This window comes from Mytilus trossulus, chromosome 3, assembly GCF_036588685.1.
Source record: "Mytilus trossulus isolate FHL-02 chromosome 3, PNRI_Mtr1.1.1.hap1, whole genome shotgun sequence".
Taxonomy (NCBI): Eukaryota; Metazoa; Mollusca; class Bivalvia; order Mytilida; family Mytilidae; genus Mytilus; species Mytilus trossulus.
Window position 1 is genome coordinate 59323370 of NC_086375.1, and position 16174 is coordinate 59339543.

Consider the following 16174-nt stretch of genomic DNA (forward strand, 5'->3'; position numbering starts at 1 on the left):
TTTGACGTATGTAAATGGCAAATCCATTTCCGTACTTGTGACTCATTTTTTCGTATAATAATTGTTCCAAATATCCAAGTACCAAAGTGGCATATGAAGGCGCCATTTTAGTACCCATAGCTGTTCCTTTTTTCTGATGATAGTATGTTCCGTTAAAGTAAAAAATATTTCTTTCTAGTATAATTTTCAAAGATGCAAGGATAAATTATTTTGTTAATCTGTCTTCAACGATGTTTTCCGTATTTTCTAACCAATATTTGACGGCTGTAATTCCTAAATCATGAGGGATATTTGTGTATAGGCTGACAATATCAAAAGTAATGAGTTCGGAATTCGGGTTTACAGTCTTTGGTAGATGATTTAAAAATTCCAAATCGTCTCGTATAAAACTTGGAACTTCTCGACATAAAGGTTTAAGCACAATGTCTATAAAATGGCTTAAATTCTGTGTTACGCTGTTGGGTCCGCCCACAATTGGTCGAAATTTTAAATCATTTGGTCTTAAAAGTTCGATGTATTCACTGTTTTGTTCTGATATCGCATTTGAAATTTCCTCACTTTTGTGAATTTTTGGTAAACCATAGAAATAGCTTTCTGAAAATTTAGAATTTGAAATGTAATCTATCTCTTGTATATATCTCTAGAACTTGTATATATTATATTGTAATTCCTAACGTAGGGATAGTTACAGTTAGTACTTTGGATATTCTCAATCTGTTTAGGCTAGCGATATCAACATCCTATTTACACTCGAACAAGGAAGAAGGAAGAATATTGATTTTACTTATCAATGCTGAGGATGTCTCTATATATCGCAATATTTTATTTGTAAACAAAGGTTTTACTTCAATATCTTATTCAAACAAATAACTGTACTGTTGCTGATAACGTTTTTTTAAAGTCTATCGGTAGATATACTATAATAATAATTTCTATAAATAGCTTATTTCTACGTCAAGCAAAAAAGTATAAATAGACTAACATGTGAAGGTCGTATTATAGATTGATTCAACGATCTGTGTGTACGCATGTTATTTGTTATAATTAACAGGATCTACATGCCAGAATACGTTTGATTTGTTCAAAAAGATTGCAGGTGAAATGAATTAGGACTGGGAAGAATGAACAATTGTATAGGGAACATCGTCTAGCAAAGGTATGATTAACAAGTAACAAATTAAAAACCTCATTAATCAGTTGATGTTATGGTCGTCATGAAACATCTCCCCCTTTTCAATCATTTTCCTGGTGTATTTTAAGTCTTTTAAAACATGCAACCGTCAAACTGAATAGGTTTCAGATCGTACGGAACTGACTCCTCCGAGTTAACTGATGAAACAACACAAACATTAAAAGGTGGTCAAGGAGAAATATTTGTGCAACGATACTGAAAAGAATTGATGTTGGAATCGAGGTTGGAATACGATGAAATGATATCGTTCTGAATGACAAATACTCCGGCAATTTTCACATATTGTCGATCTTTTTTGCCTTTAGTTAAGCTGTGTTCAAATCTGGTAAATCAATTAAAAAATGACATGTCAAGATTACAAACTAAAACTGAGGGAATCGCATGAACTCCTTGGTTGAATCGAGAGAATACGTGTCTCCTATTTTGCATGCATCACCCACTATGCGTGCACTATACATAATTCTGGTCCTCTAAAGTAACTTGCTTAATGAGTTCTGTGTCACATGAAAGAAAATTTACCACTTCAATAAAGATATACTGATAATTGGTTAGTTTTGTCCTCTTTACATTAATTTATATATCCCTCTATCTTTCGTTGGCTAGAATATTTCGTTATTATTATTCTTCCTACTAATCTGCAGTCATTATTCTAAAATAAAGGAAGTGCAACGTTTAAGTCCCTGTCTTATATAGTAATTGGCTTACAATACTTTCATACATACTTTATTGTGTCACTCCTTCTAGACTCAGAAATCTGTCATTTCAAAAACTAATAAGAATAATTGTCTTTGCTGATAAAAAGTTATAATAAAAGGCGTGATTTAGATGTAGTGATTTTATTTCAACTAAGGCTTATAGTCGTCACAATAATAAATATTACATTGCAAAGAAACAAAATATCACTATCAGACACATATACAAATATTAAAAACTAATTCAATGCATTTATTCAATTTCAAATTCAAATTCAATTTAAACACCATCGCAAGATAGTACTGCTTTTGTAAGAATAAGTTATACATGAAAAATCGACAAATAGTACCTGTAGATTTTAATGATTACGACATCTGTCAAGTAAATATTGATTAGAACAAATGTGTTGCCATATGAAAGACAAATTATATTAAAAGAGTATAATGATTTTTTTTTATCTTATACTTTCGGCCTTACATGCATAAACTAAGTCTCGGTTTGAGATGTGAACTTCAACCACTACAAGCTAGACAAAAAAAATCACATACCTTTAAACTCAAAAAGAATTAAACTGTAACACAATTTGTTAACCTCAAAAGGAATTACACTGTAACTCAATTAGTAAACCCCCAACAGGAATTATACTGTAACTCAATTTGTTAACCTCAAAAGTAATTACACTGTAACACAATTTGTTAACCATCTAACAATAACTGAAAATGACAACCGAAACCGTTCATGGTCCCAACTACGTTAGTACTCAGTAGCACTGATAGTTTAGTTTATTTGAATTATTTATCAACTGATGATTTTTATTCAAAATACATCTTTCAATTCATGCAGACATTTAATCATTGACTGGCAAAACAAACAGATGTATAACAATTCAAGCACTGGTAATATAAACATGATACCGTTTGAGAGTGTACAACTTATTTGTTTGACAATTTGATACCGGTTTAAATTGATGCATAATGCATATAACATATTTTAAAACGAAACACCGAATTGTGTCGTTTAAGCATACCTAAAAATGCTGAAATTTAATGTTTGAATGATATATGCCATCATGAAATAAATGTACATGTAAATGATGTTCCGGCAAATATTGAGCAGTTAACGGACTAACCAATCCATTAGAACACATCTACGTTCAAGTTGTGTGACTTCTTTCCAGTCATTTTAAGTGATTATATGATATTTAATATATATTTGAGAAAATCATAAAATTTCATTTCCTTTTCAGCATACTAGAAGATGAATGTGGAGTCAATAAAGTAAGTGTGTTTTTGTTGTTGTTAGACGTGTGGGGGTAAAAGAACCACCATCGATCCAATATAAATTGCTTATTTCGTTCTTAGGCCCCTAGCAGGAATAACATTACCAGTAGAGATTTTACTGCAACAAATGCCAATTTATTTGAAAATTAAAAAACTTCATACAAACGTTTGCAGAGCTGATAAAATACTAAAAAGTAAAATCACAAAAATACTGAACTTAGAGGAAAATCAATTCGGAAGGTCCATAATCACATGGCAAAACCAAATAACAAAACGTATCAAAAACGAATGGACAAGAACTGTCATATTCCTGAATTGGTACAGGCATTTTCAAATGTAGAAAATGGTAAACGTGGTGCTTCATTGATATCTTTTTTTTCATTAACACATTTACAGTTCCATATAACCTCAATGTTCAGAATGCAAATATTCTAAAGGGTTAATGTACCTTTAAAAAGGATTTCTCAATTCTGTAACAGTTAATTAGTCATTTGCCTTGTTAGTGAGAATTATTATGAATTGCAACTTGAATGAATTGCCAAGGATCCAAAAAGCATGTTTAAACACTTATTATAAAATTCAAACAATAGGATTTTTCTAAACGAAAACATAAAACACTACTACAGGCCTAGGGTAATATCAAATGGTTATTATAATATCTGCTGCAGTAAACTGAACAGCCTTTCTTATGAATTATAACAGATAAGAGGTCTAGCAAGATATCATTTTGTAGTCGTAATTTACAAATGAAATCGACAGGAAAAGTCCTAATACTATAATTGACAACTATTGTTGTGCAACATCATGAATAACGTACTGATCATTATTAAGACAATAGAACCCTTTTGAAATAAATCTCATATCACAACTTGCATATCTTGTATTTTGAATTTATTTTTCACTTTAGTAATATGTATAATGTTATCATTCATTTCAGTGCTGTGTGTGGAATAGCAATTGTCCAAAGAATATTTGGTCCTGGCCCTACGGAAGGATTTAATCATATCAAACTACAAACCGCTGGTGGTCCAGATTCTTTATTTCAGAGAGTTATTTTAATGAAAAACATTTACTACGATTCGAAACGATTCCATTTCCACAAGAATGATAACATGCATTTTAGGGTACGATAATTTTTATTTCTCAATACTTTGGTATGGATATAAGTATAATTGAAAGATAATAATTTGCGTTAAATAACAAAATAATGATGCACTCGCAGATCATGAAGATATTTGTCACAGATACTCATTGAAAACAGTATACAGCATGGGCAATCGAGTTTCAGATGAGTCGTATGAATTTTGAGTGAAAATCAAATGATTGTTTATGTGGTAGGCAAAATCTGTTTACAACTTGTCTACTATGCATCGCATCTGGAATAAGTGATAGCAATCTTTCTGTACTTTATGTCATCACATATATCTGTAAATGCCAATTTGAAAAAATTAATGTCTTAAAAAATGTTTAATCCCGGTATATCAATGACGAGCCTATTTTAACAAAAAATGTTTGGTTTTTAGGCAAATATCATCTCTTATTTATTTTTACTGTATTTTGGGAATTCGATAGACCAAATAATGTATAGCATCACTGTCATTTTGTAAGACATCGATTACATTCGAAAAAAATATGACATTGTGTTAGTTCATTGTCAAGACAGAAGCTTATGTATGATAAAATATAAATAATGAACAAATAACGTGGTTAAAAATAATGTAATAAAAAGACCATTGTTACATTTCACATAAAGAATACTTTGGATTCGTGTCATTTTAATAAGTGCAGGATAGTTTATTGATGTAATTGAAAATAATAATTTGGTAAGATGTCATCACGAAACAAAAGCACAAGCCTAAATCCAGCACCTCGATTCAAATCATTTCGGGTCACAGTTATCTTTGAAATACATTATAAGTATCTTTTTCATGCCTCGCCAAAATTTACAGTTTATGACAAGTCAGCCTTAATAAACCCTTATTCATTCCTAAATATGTTTTTGTTTACTTTCAGATTCGTTATGATGAAAAGACAGATTGGCACAGAATAGAATTTGCCTCACTAGGTTCAGAATGTTTATTATGTAGATCTATACGAAAACATTGTGATTTATCGTTCAAGAGAGATTTGTGATGCGTAATGGTTTTAATTTTTTGTTATTTGAATTATAATGGGTTTTAAAATAAATTGTTTTGTTGATACTTCGAGTTATCTTTCTTTCCCAGACAACACAATAATAGTACAAATGAAATAAATAGTTGGTCTAAGGAATACACTTATTATTTTGGCTGTAAATATGATATCTACACACTTCATTTCTATATTGTTTTTATTTTGCATTTCTTCTTAATTTGATTTACGTCTTTGTAACTTGTATTTATACGTGAGCTAACGAGAATAAGATACAAAATTTTTCATTACTGATTTGTTTAAACGGTGACCAGATCAACCGGTCTTTGTTAAAACATATACTACATACTGTTAACATGTTCAACACTTACATTTCATGACTATAGGTATAGTCTCCTTGTAATAAGGTACATTCCATTTCCGTTATATTTTACGGTCAACGCTTTATATTTAGTTACCGATATAACATCCTAAGACAAGATTCTAAACGAAAAAAAATAAGAGTTAAACAAAAAGGATTACAAACTAAAACTGAAGGAAACGCATTAAATATAAGAGAACAACGACACAACAGAAACACAGCATTAAAATGTAACACACACAGAAACGAACTAAGCATTAGACAAAATCCGATGAGAATAACAAATATAACTTTAAAACTAAATACATGAATTTGGGATAGAAAAGTACCATGACACGTATTATAGCAGTGCGAATTAACACTCAATAAAAGAGGAAACAAACGACACAACAGAAAATGTAACACACACAGAAGCGAACTATAATATAACAATTGCCATTTTCCTGACTAGGTACAGGCCATTTTACTGCCTTCGTACATGACATTTTTTTAAGACAAAAATGGTGGGTTGACTAAACAATAAACAAAAGATTTGCCCGACGAAGATATATTTAATTTAAGTATCGATATTAAAATTTTTATTTCAAGTCCGAAACGTAGTAACCAGGTATAGTTACTCTGCTTATGGCGAACGATAGTCACAATTGCAGACAGATAAAGATTATACCGATCTTGTTAATAATTATTTTCCACCAACGGTTAAACAGTAAAATCAAAAAAATACTGAACTCCGAGGAAAATTCAAAACGGAAGGTCCCTAATCAAGCGGCAAATTCCAAAGCTCAAACATATCAAATGAATGATGCAACTACTTTATACAGGCATTTTCTCAAGTATAGAGAAAATGGTGGATTAGTTTTTATAGCTTACTTGGTATAAATTAAAAAATATTGGGGTAAATCAGTCAATATTTACCGTGTTAAATCGTTAAATTAATCACCACAACAACAAACAAATACGTAACAAAGAAACACAAAAATGTATACAAAGCACCATAACATAATGACGGGGTTAAAAAGTCACGACAATATGGATATAGACAAAAATAACCCACATTTTTAACGAATAGATGGAACATTAATGATGAAAGAAGGTTGAATTCGTAAATGTCAGAGTTTTTATCATTTAAAACGTACTTGTGTGAAAAAAGTACTACTTAATCAAGTTTTGTATTGATTTAGGAAGTTATTTTTAGGTCGACTTAAGAATTATTTGGTTCGCATCGTATCAGTTTTTTTTTTACCAATTATTGCTTTAAAAGGTAAAAGTTTTATTCAAACTAGACTCAATGTCAACATACTGGCAGTGCTCACTTAATCGGATAAGTTCAAGATGTTCTTAGCGATTTTGAGAGTGCTTGTTTTAGTAGAGTTCGGATTGAACAATGTGTGTGTTTTATTTGATTTTGCCATTTGATTAGGAAATTTTCGTTTTGAATTTTGCTCGGAGTTTGGTATTTTAGTAATTTTACTTTTTTTTCATTAATTAATTTCTGTACTACTATCGTAGAATAAACAGTTATAATGTCAGTCCAATAATTTGTAACAGCGGCAAGTATCTGGATTTTCATTTAACAATATATCCTATTACTACTGTACATTAATACTCCCGAGTTATCTTTCTTTTCCTGTTAATATAAAAAAGATGATACTTTTACATTTTTTTTTTTCGTATTTTACTTTTGGTATTATTCTGGTCCTTTATTAAATATGTTGTTTGCGTATATAAATTCAAAATATTTCACATTGATCTTTTTTTTTTTTTTTTTTTGTATTCAATGGGAGACAAAGTGAAACATTAAATGAATTGTAAATCGATTCAAACTAGATTGTGTAAGTATCTTCGTTGGTTAAATCAGATCAGATAAAAAAAAACAATCCCAATAAATATGCGAGTTCGCACCAAGGAAAAATGTACTACAGATCTTTATGTGCAACACTGAATCATTATATTCACCAGAAGAAGACCATAATGTGCTGGAACTGTAGAACTGATGGTATACTTCGTATGCGCGTATTATTTACAGTCCTCTTGCAGCGAAGTAAACGTGATACATATTATGAACTAAGCTCATAGGTGTAAACGAAGTCATGATCTACTAAGACATAATTTTGCTGAGAGTTTTTATGGATCTATTTGGAATACAAAGCTTTAGCTATGATATGGCCACTTTCATCCCGATAATTAATTAAAAATATTTCGGCTTTCTACCTCATCGTGCAACAAGACACACACCATGTAGATGAACTTGGGCAAATGGAATACGATATCACATTGTCAAAGCTTTGAGTACTCAATCGACTTTTGAAATAATCCCCATCAATTCAACCTGATACTTATTTCCCTGATCTAATTTGAAACTTAATCATACATTCAAATTTCTTGATTTTTTATTTAGATATTTGGATATGCATGCATCCAAGCTACTGTCAGATTTTCAATTTTGAACAATATTACGAGCCGTATTTGTGCTATCTTCAACAACAGAGAGTGATGATTAAAAGTTTTTGATTAAATCCAAAGGGTCTCAAAATAGACTAACCGTAAGCCTGGGCAAGTGCAAATTAACATATAAAAAGTGTACTTCAGACTTAAATTCTGAGAAAAAAATGCAACCTCATATTTTAAAAAGACGGCCAGTATAACTTTCTTAATTATAAATGTTTTTTTTCGAATTTGACATTTATTATCCCGTACTGACTTTTAAAATTGAACAAAGGGTCGACTGGGGTATATTAAGTGTGATGGCATGGACTTCTCCCACCATACGGGAAATCCTATACCGAAGAGTCGATGGGTTTCGTTTTGCTGTTTTGGAATGCATAAACACAAAGCCGTGTCAAGGCAAAAAGAATACAATAGATACGAATAAGAAATTTAAAATTCCAATCATATATAATATTTTACATTATTTTATTGAACTAGATCTATGTTTATTGTTCCTTAAAATCAATATATAGCATACACTACAACATAATTAAGATAATGATTGCTTAATTTAATTTAACTCTACTCTGAAATTGGTATATTAACTCCATATAAATCTAAATGTTTTGCTCATTCTTGACAATTACCCAGAGACACATAGATAATTTTGAAAGATATGACTATTTTGATGAAGTTTGAGTTTTATTCCGGCTGATCATGAGTAATATTGCAGTATTTGTAATAAATTACTACGGTAAAACCATTCACATAGGAAAACCAAAGGTCTAATCCATATAAATACGAACGAACAAACAGAAGAACGGGCGCACTAACCAGAAAACATAATGCCCATAAATGGGGCATAAAAACCGAAAAATACTTATGAACCACATCAACAAACGACGACCACAGAACATAAGGTTCATGGCTTAGGACATGGGCAAACAAATGCATCGGGTTTAAACGTTTCAACCTTAATCAACATTCACCCTTACCTGCAACAATAGTGTAACATCACAACATAGAAAGACAAACTATAAATATCAGCCGAAATGGCCTTATTTGTCTTACTTAAAACTTGTTTCATTTCATTCTAGACATAGGACTCCGCAGTTTAAACTGATTGTATAGTGCAGTGATATTGCAGTTTTAGGCATGGTTCCCTGGCGTGAACAAATTTTGTTAAGTATCATACTTTCTATGCTCAGTGGACTGTGAAACAGGGGGTTAAAACTCTAGTTTTGCATTAAATTAGAAAGATCATATCATAGGAAACATTTGTACTGAATGTCAAGTTGATTGGACTTCAACTTCATCAAAAACTACCTTAAAGTCATGAGAAACCTCAAATAAAAAAATTAATGCACATGTTTTTTAATAACTCAATGGATAGTTTTCATTATAAAACTTATATACATAATTTATACTTATTTCTGAAGAAAATTTCTTTATTTATTCACATTTAGAAGAAGTTTACTTTATTTTCATTGCTTCCTTCTAGGAAGCAATTCCCGGACATATTTTCCTTATGCAAAGTGACCTCAGTGTGACCCATCTCGTAAAAATCCGGTGATCGCAATACGCATGGATGTCCTTAAAATAAACTTTTATCTCAGTGTACATGTTAAAACGCGTGCTGAATATCCATGCTTTTTTGTTGATGTTGACAAACGGGTGACAATCGTTTAATTTCGGCTTCAAAACACGAACTTTAATTACCTGCCATATTTACAAAACAACATTGACCGATTGAAAAAAAAATTGACGATTATACGAAATTTATGGGAAAAAAATGATAAAATCCTGCACAGAAGACCAAGTTTATGATGTATGTATGCATTGGTTCAAGAATTGGAATAAAAATATTTTATATCGGTAAAAGTTTCTTATGACTTTAACCAAAAACTTTAATCTGAAGAGGGACGACGCACGAACTGACCCACAGAACATAAAACATAATCATTGCCTCTACTATCGTAGTTTGGGCATAATAAAAAAATCTCTTAACACAATTAATATCAAATTATAAACAAATACTAATTTCTTGAAAACAAAACTACACTTTTAGTCTATAAAAAAGGAGGAATGTTTAAGAACAAATCCGAAGATTGCCACATTAACAGTCATACCAGATCTCCTTATTTTTACAAATATGTTGTTTCTGTTTAAAAAACGATCCAATCTCCTTATTTATATAAAAAAAATTAACGTTACCAATTATCTTGCACCAGATGCGCATTTCGACAATACATGTCTCTTCAGTGATGCTCGTGGCCAAAATATTTGAAATTATATAAATGTCTTTTCTATTAAAACTCAATCTACAAATATTTATAAAATTTATCTGGCAACACACACATATTGGATATGGTCATAAATTCCTTCCAACAACAGGCTAGCTACTGCACTACACTAAGTAGATTATGTGTAGAGCAAGCCACTATACGATCAAAGCCATCATGGTGGACGTGACTGTACTGATACATCCCACAAAAGAACGTTTACGTCTTAACTAAATACTTTGTAAGACAATCTAGCTTTTTGGCGTTCAGCACATCTGTGATCAAACCAAGTACGATATAAATCTTTTGCAGATTGTTTTTAATATTTGAATATACTGCTTGTCTCTCATCTTTAACGTACAACTATAGTGACAGACTTAAAGTATAAAAATGTGAACACTATTATCCTGTGTAAAATTGTATGACGGTCAAGATTTATTGGGTTTTCCAATTGCATGCATAGGTTGATTAATTATTCCTTGCACTTTTAAGCACCGCTTTAAGGCAATATCATGGAGGCCACTTTTTATTGGTGGAGAAAGCACCGTAGAAACCCTTCGATAGAAAAGCTGAAATCCAAGTCAATTAAGGTTTATGTACCCTTCTGTAGCCATTTTTGTACGAACTTTTCAAACTTAAATTGTATCAAAACTACAGATATAATGAATAATAGAGATAGGCCATTGTGTACTTATTCCAAGGGGAAACTTGATGGAAAGCATTATTTTTTTACTGTTTCATTGCATTTGATAGAAAAAGAGGACTTTGTGGCAAATAAATCAAGATTTTTTTTATAGAAAATCCACAGACTTTATCCTTGTACTCTCATATTTGGCAATTTGATGACTAGTAGATATGGGATTATTGCATGCAGTGCTGGCATTGATTTCCTTAAAACAAGTTTATAAATGTAAGTATTAGTTAAAACAAATATAAATAAGTCCAAAATCAAGTACACCTTTTAGGGTGCGCTCGACTTTAGTGACCTAGCACGAGGTGTTCTGGAATTTACAGTTTGCCTAGAACTTTTTGTAAAAAATAAACACTAGCACATCATAGAAAATCAAGTGAGTAACTTATGTTTCAAATTTTATAACAAAAAACTCTGTATTAAAGGCTGTGGATTTTCTATAAAAATCTTGATTTATTTGCCACAAAGTCCTCTTTTTCTATCAAATGCAATGAGACAGTAAAAAATAATGCTTTGCATCAAGTTTCCCCTTGGAATATGTACTAAATGGCCTATCTCTATTATTCATTATATCTGTTATTTTGATACAATTGAGGTTTGAAAAATTCGTACAAAAATGCCTACAGAAAGGTACTTAAACCTTAAGATTGGAGTCGAGTGCACCAGGACGAGTGGGGTTCGACCTCGTAACCTCTGAGTTTACTGGCTCGTGATTACATTAGTAATTACTTATCATTGATATGGTTATATTTATAAATTAACTGTAAACAAAATTTTGGTCCTCAATGCTCTTCAACTTCGTACTTTATTTGGCCTTTAAAACTTTTTTTGATTCAAGCGTCACTGCTGAGTCTGTTGTAGACGAAACGCGCGTCTGGCGTTTAAACAAAATTTAGTCCTGGTATCTGTGAAGAGTTTATTAAGACCACTCGGCCACCAAGGCCCCCTGTGGATAACACCTTTATATTGACATACACTAAATGACCATGCAAGTCTATATGATTTTTTAAACTTGGGAGTTGTTTTCGCATTTTGATTATTAATTTTCTTTAGACTTAATGTCTCCATAATTGATACTACATAGCGTTTTAGAGAAGAAAAAAAAAACTATATTATGTATGAACAAATACGTCTACGTTTTTGATTTTGGAATGGGGATTTAATTAAAAAAAACCTTCCTCAACGTTCATGATGGATCATTGTAGGACCGCAATGTGGACCAACTTGAAAATTGTCCAAAAAATTAAATGAAAAAAAATGAAGCAAAATCTCCAACATTGATTTGAACCCTATTGAAATAAACGTGGATCAATTTGAAAATGTAGCCCAACATTCATTTTTGGATCTTTTAACCTTCATTTGTAAAACTACAGGTCCCACAGTTAAAAGGTCACCATCCAACAATAATTTAGGTTCCTTATTGTAGACTAATTTGAAAATGGTGTCAAAAATTTAATAAACCATTGATATATTGATATTTTGAATTTGAACTGTGGGACATCAATATGGACACATCTAAAAATAGTGCCCAATATAAAAATACAAAGTGATATTTAGCATTAATGTATTTTTCATGTTATATCAAAAGGCCCCCTCCCAAACAATAAATGTAGAACCTTCGGAGTAGATCAATAATAAAATTGAGCTCAAAATTAAAAATACTTACCATCGTTGAATTTAGACACTTTAAACCTGAATGTTAACCATTTCGAAAAGCAAACCTAAAATTTAAAAAAAATAAAAATATCCGGATACTAGTTCCACGCCGACTTCAATGTTCACCAAATAAAATAATCAGTATGCAATCTCCGAAATCTAAATAGTGTTTGTATGTCTTTGTTGTCAACACGTTTAGTAATCACTTATATTGTAATGAATAACAATGGGCAGAGAAGCAAGGGTTACCCGAAAGACTTACACAGCCTGTTATGAAACTAATGTTATCTTTTCATTTTACACTTGTTTCAGAACAGTTCTGTAAGGTATAACAAAAGAACTTAAATGTAAAGTTGAATGCCCCCACACATGCAGGATTTTGACTCGCATCCTAAATATTTCCTGACATTGATACACGGCCACCTGATCCCTTGTTCGAAGCTTGGAGGTATCATTACCTTGCTATAGGGTCTGAATGATTAGTTTTCATAGCCGAAGACACAACAGCAAGTGTCAAGATGGAGAACGGGAATAAGATCCCTGTTAAATAATAATTTGTAATTTTCTATGTTTATTGTTTAATCTTGTCCATTGCATCTTTACTCCATATCCCTTCCTTTTCTTTCAATGATTGTTATGTAGTTATTGTCTGTACAATTATGTTTCGAATTGGTAAATAAATATTTGTTTTAAATCCTTTTATATCTGACTGCAGTTTGTTTACCTGCGAAATAGTAGGTGAATTCATAGGTGCCAGTTGTTCATTGAGGTGGGCAGGACCATTTCCACTTACAATGGAACCTCAAACAGCTCTTACATTAATATCGTAATGTCTGGTTCCATCAGTTTTAAGTTTTGGGGGTGAATCCATATGCATTTTGTGTTTGCATCCTTGATATCTTGCTAAAATTCTGACTGCTAAACCATAATGAGCAGCCTGTTATTCAAGAACAATAGGCTGGCTTTCTTCCAGCAGCTAACAATTGTCTGGCATTTTCACATGTAACAGCATGCATTGTGAGTTCTGCTATATGTTTTTGTAGACAATTCCAGTTTATTATCCTGTATCTATTTGCAGCCACATTTTGAACCTCGAAAGTTCCAACTATTTATCAATTGTTCTGTACACTTGATAGTGTTTTCTGATGCATTTCCTCAGAAGGTTTATACTCAACCTATTGTAGACACTTCTCTTACGATGTTTTTTGTTATGTTAGTCCTTCCTTTCATTTCACTTTGGTATATAGTCTCAACATTTCCAGAATTGACCCTCATACTTCTCCATCCAAACCTGTGAGAATCCTTATTTTTTCTAGCTATTTGAAGTTATCTGGCTTTCTTATTGTATATAATATGTTGTCTGACCTTGTATTTTGACATTCAACTTCTTTCGATAATATTTATATTGCAACACTTACTTTACAAGACTATTTTTATATGTATATACCCAATATATCATTATTTTCATATTCAACCACGATTCACACCAAAAGAAAAAAAAACGCAATTTTATTAAAAATTGTTGTTGGCGTTGACATACTTGATCGTAGTGATCAAGTCCATTTTAAGACTTTTATAGGAGATCAAAACATGTGTCAAGGAATCGGACTTTATAAGAAGGGGCACATCTTACCACTATTAATTATAAATTAATTGATATCTTTTGTTATTTCATGTAAATAACATGCTTTCCGTTTGTGAAGACCAATAGATCAGCCGAGCAACGTTTCTGGTATAAACCGGATATGTGCTCAATACAAATAATGAAATAATCAAATGATAAAAAGTTTATTAACGATCAGACTGGTACAAAACGGTAGCATTCAATTTAATATATGGTGTTTTGAAAAATATGAACACTAGTTAGTTGAAAATTTGCATATAAATATAGATAACGTAAACGAATCAAGACCTGGAAGGGAAAGTAAACAGACATGTTACATGTGAAACTAAATAGATGGCAAATGCTGAACGAGAGCTTTGTTTACAAACTTAATAGGCAATAATCATTCCCAATGTCATTTATTTTAGATAATATCTTTTAAGCCTGTTTATATTACATGGAAAATAAATTTCATCAATCCAGCTGAGAAAAAAACCGGCTGCAACACGTTTCCCCTTATGGTTCAACTTTCCCGGACAAGATAAAATAGATATTTCGAACGGGACTCCTATTTTCATTTCTAGCATGCACTAGATATGATAAAAATCTACACAAACAAATTTATCTTTGTTGGATTACAACTTACATTATAAATTATTTAACATAAAACAAATGCGTGCTTTGCAAAATCTTTTTTTAAAAACAAAGAATACGCAGGCGCAATGATCATGATTTCAACTATGAATGGAACGATAATGACTCCTTACTTCTGTGACCATAGTCATATAAATTTTCCTCTCAATTAAAAACATTCCTCGAGGCTGCCAGCATAAGATAGGGTCGGTATTCAATTTCTGTTACCTTCATTCTGCAGTTGTAGTTTGTCTTGCTATGATTAACCAGGCAACCCAGTCGTCCATTTTCTGCAGTCGTATCCTAACTAACAATCAGCGCTAACCGGCCTTCAATTTCTGTTACCTACATTTTGCAGTGGTAGTTAGTCTTGCTGTGATTAACAGTTGACCCTTTCCCGCAGTACCATCCTTACAATAACGAACACCTCTTCGACAGAAATAAATCGTGAAGCAGCCAGCGCCTGGGTCATTGCAGTATTGAATCTTTCTGCCGTTAGTAGTATGTAGTCTTTTTGGCTGGCTCTTATTAGCTAATTTATCTGCAATATAGAAATATATTAATTATCTAAATATCCAAATAATACATTATCAATATAAAATGATCCATATATTTGAATAAAAAATGAAAAAAATGAATAAACAAACAAAAACAAATGTCTTACTTACAGCATTCAGAATTTTGCCTTGCAACAGGCCACCTACGGACCCCACACGTGTAAAGAGCTTGGGACTTGGCACAAGATTTAACGACAATTCTGACCGGCGGACGTGTACTTATGCATCCCGCAAAGGCAAACATACGCTCTATTTAGGCTAGAATTTTACTTCCGGGCAGTAGCATATCTATAATGACCATATTGCTATTCCAGTCATCCATTGGAACTACATGCTTGGATGATTTAGTAGTGATTATTGCTATTAGAGACCCTTGTGCATGGTATGAAAATAAGACATTTATCCGAACATGGTTCAGCGCTGTGTAACGCAGATTGTCAAAAATATGTTCCACTTGTAACTACAATCCTGTCCTCTTTTTCTTGATTATGACTGCCGAATGCGACTTATCACCGGAGTTTTACGTGCAGGACCTATAAAAAGTTAGAAGTGCCACATGTCGAGCAGGATCTGCTTACCATCCAGAGCTTTTTAAAGATTCTCCGTTTTTATGAGGTTCGTCTTGCTTAGTCTTCAGTTGTTATTGTTGTGTCGTGTGTACTATTGCTT

At 31.9% G+C, this 16174-nt stretch overlaps 1 protein-coding gene across 1 annotated transcript; it reads left to right on the forward strand.

The window, feature by feature from the left end:
- The first annotated feature begins 966 nt into the window (after nt 1-966).
- Nucleotides 967-5366, forward strand: LOC134709591 (uncharacterized). The gene is made up of 4 exons (XM_063569750.1): nt 967-1156; nt 3132-3162; nt 4103-4289; nt 5179-5366. Exons 2-4 carry the CDS (start codon nt 3143-3145, stop codon nt 5296-5298), a joined length of 327 nt encoding a protein of 108 aa, XP_063425820.1. The 5' UTR covers nt 967-1156; nt 3132-3142; the 3' UTR covers nt 5299-5366.
- The last annotated feature ends 10808 nt before the right edge of the window (nt 5367-16174 follow it).

What these genes read in the sequence shown, in the direction of transcription:
- LOC134709591 (XM_063569750.1), top strand. Translation starts at nt 3,143, where the DNA reads ATGAATGTGGAGTCAATAAA. An exon ending in ATGAATGTGGAGTCAATAAA is followed by an intron (nt 3,163 to 4,102) that starts GTAAGTGTGTTT and finishes CATTCATTTCAG; the next exon opens with TGCTGTGTGTGGAATAGCAA. An exon ending in ATGATAACATGCATTTTAGG is followed by an intron (nt 4,290 to 5,178) that starts GTACGATAATTT and finishes GTTTACTTTCAG; the next exon opens with ATTCGTTATGATGAAAAGAC.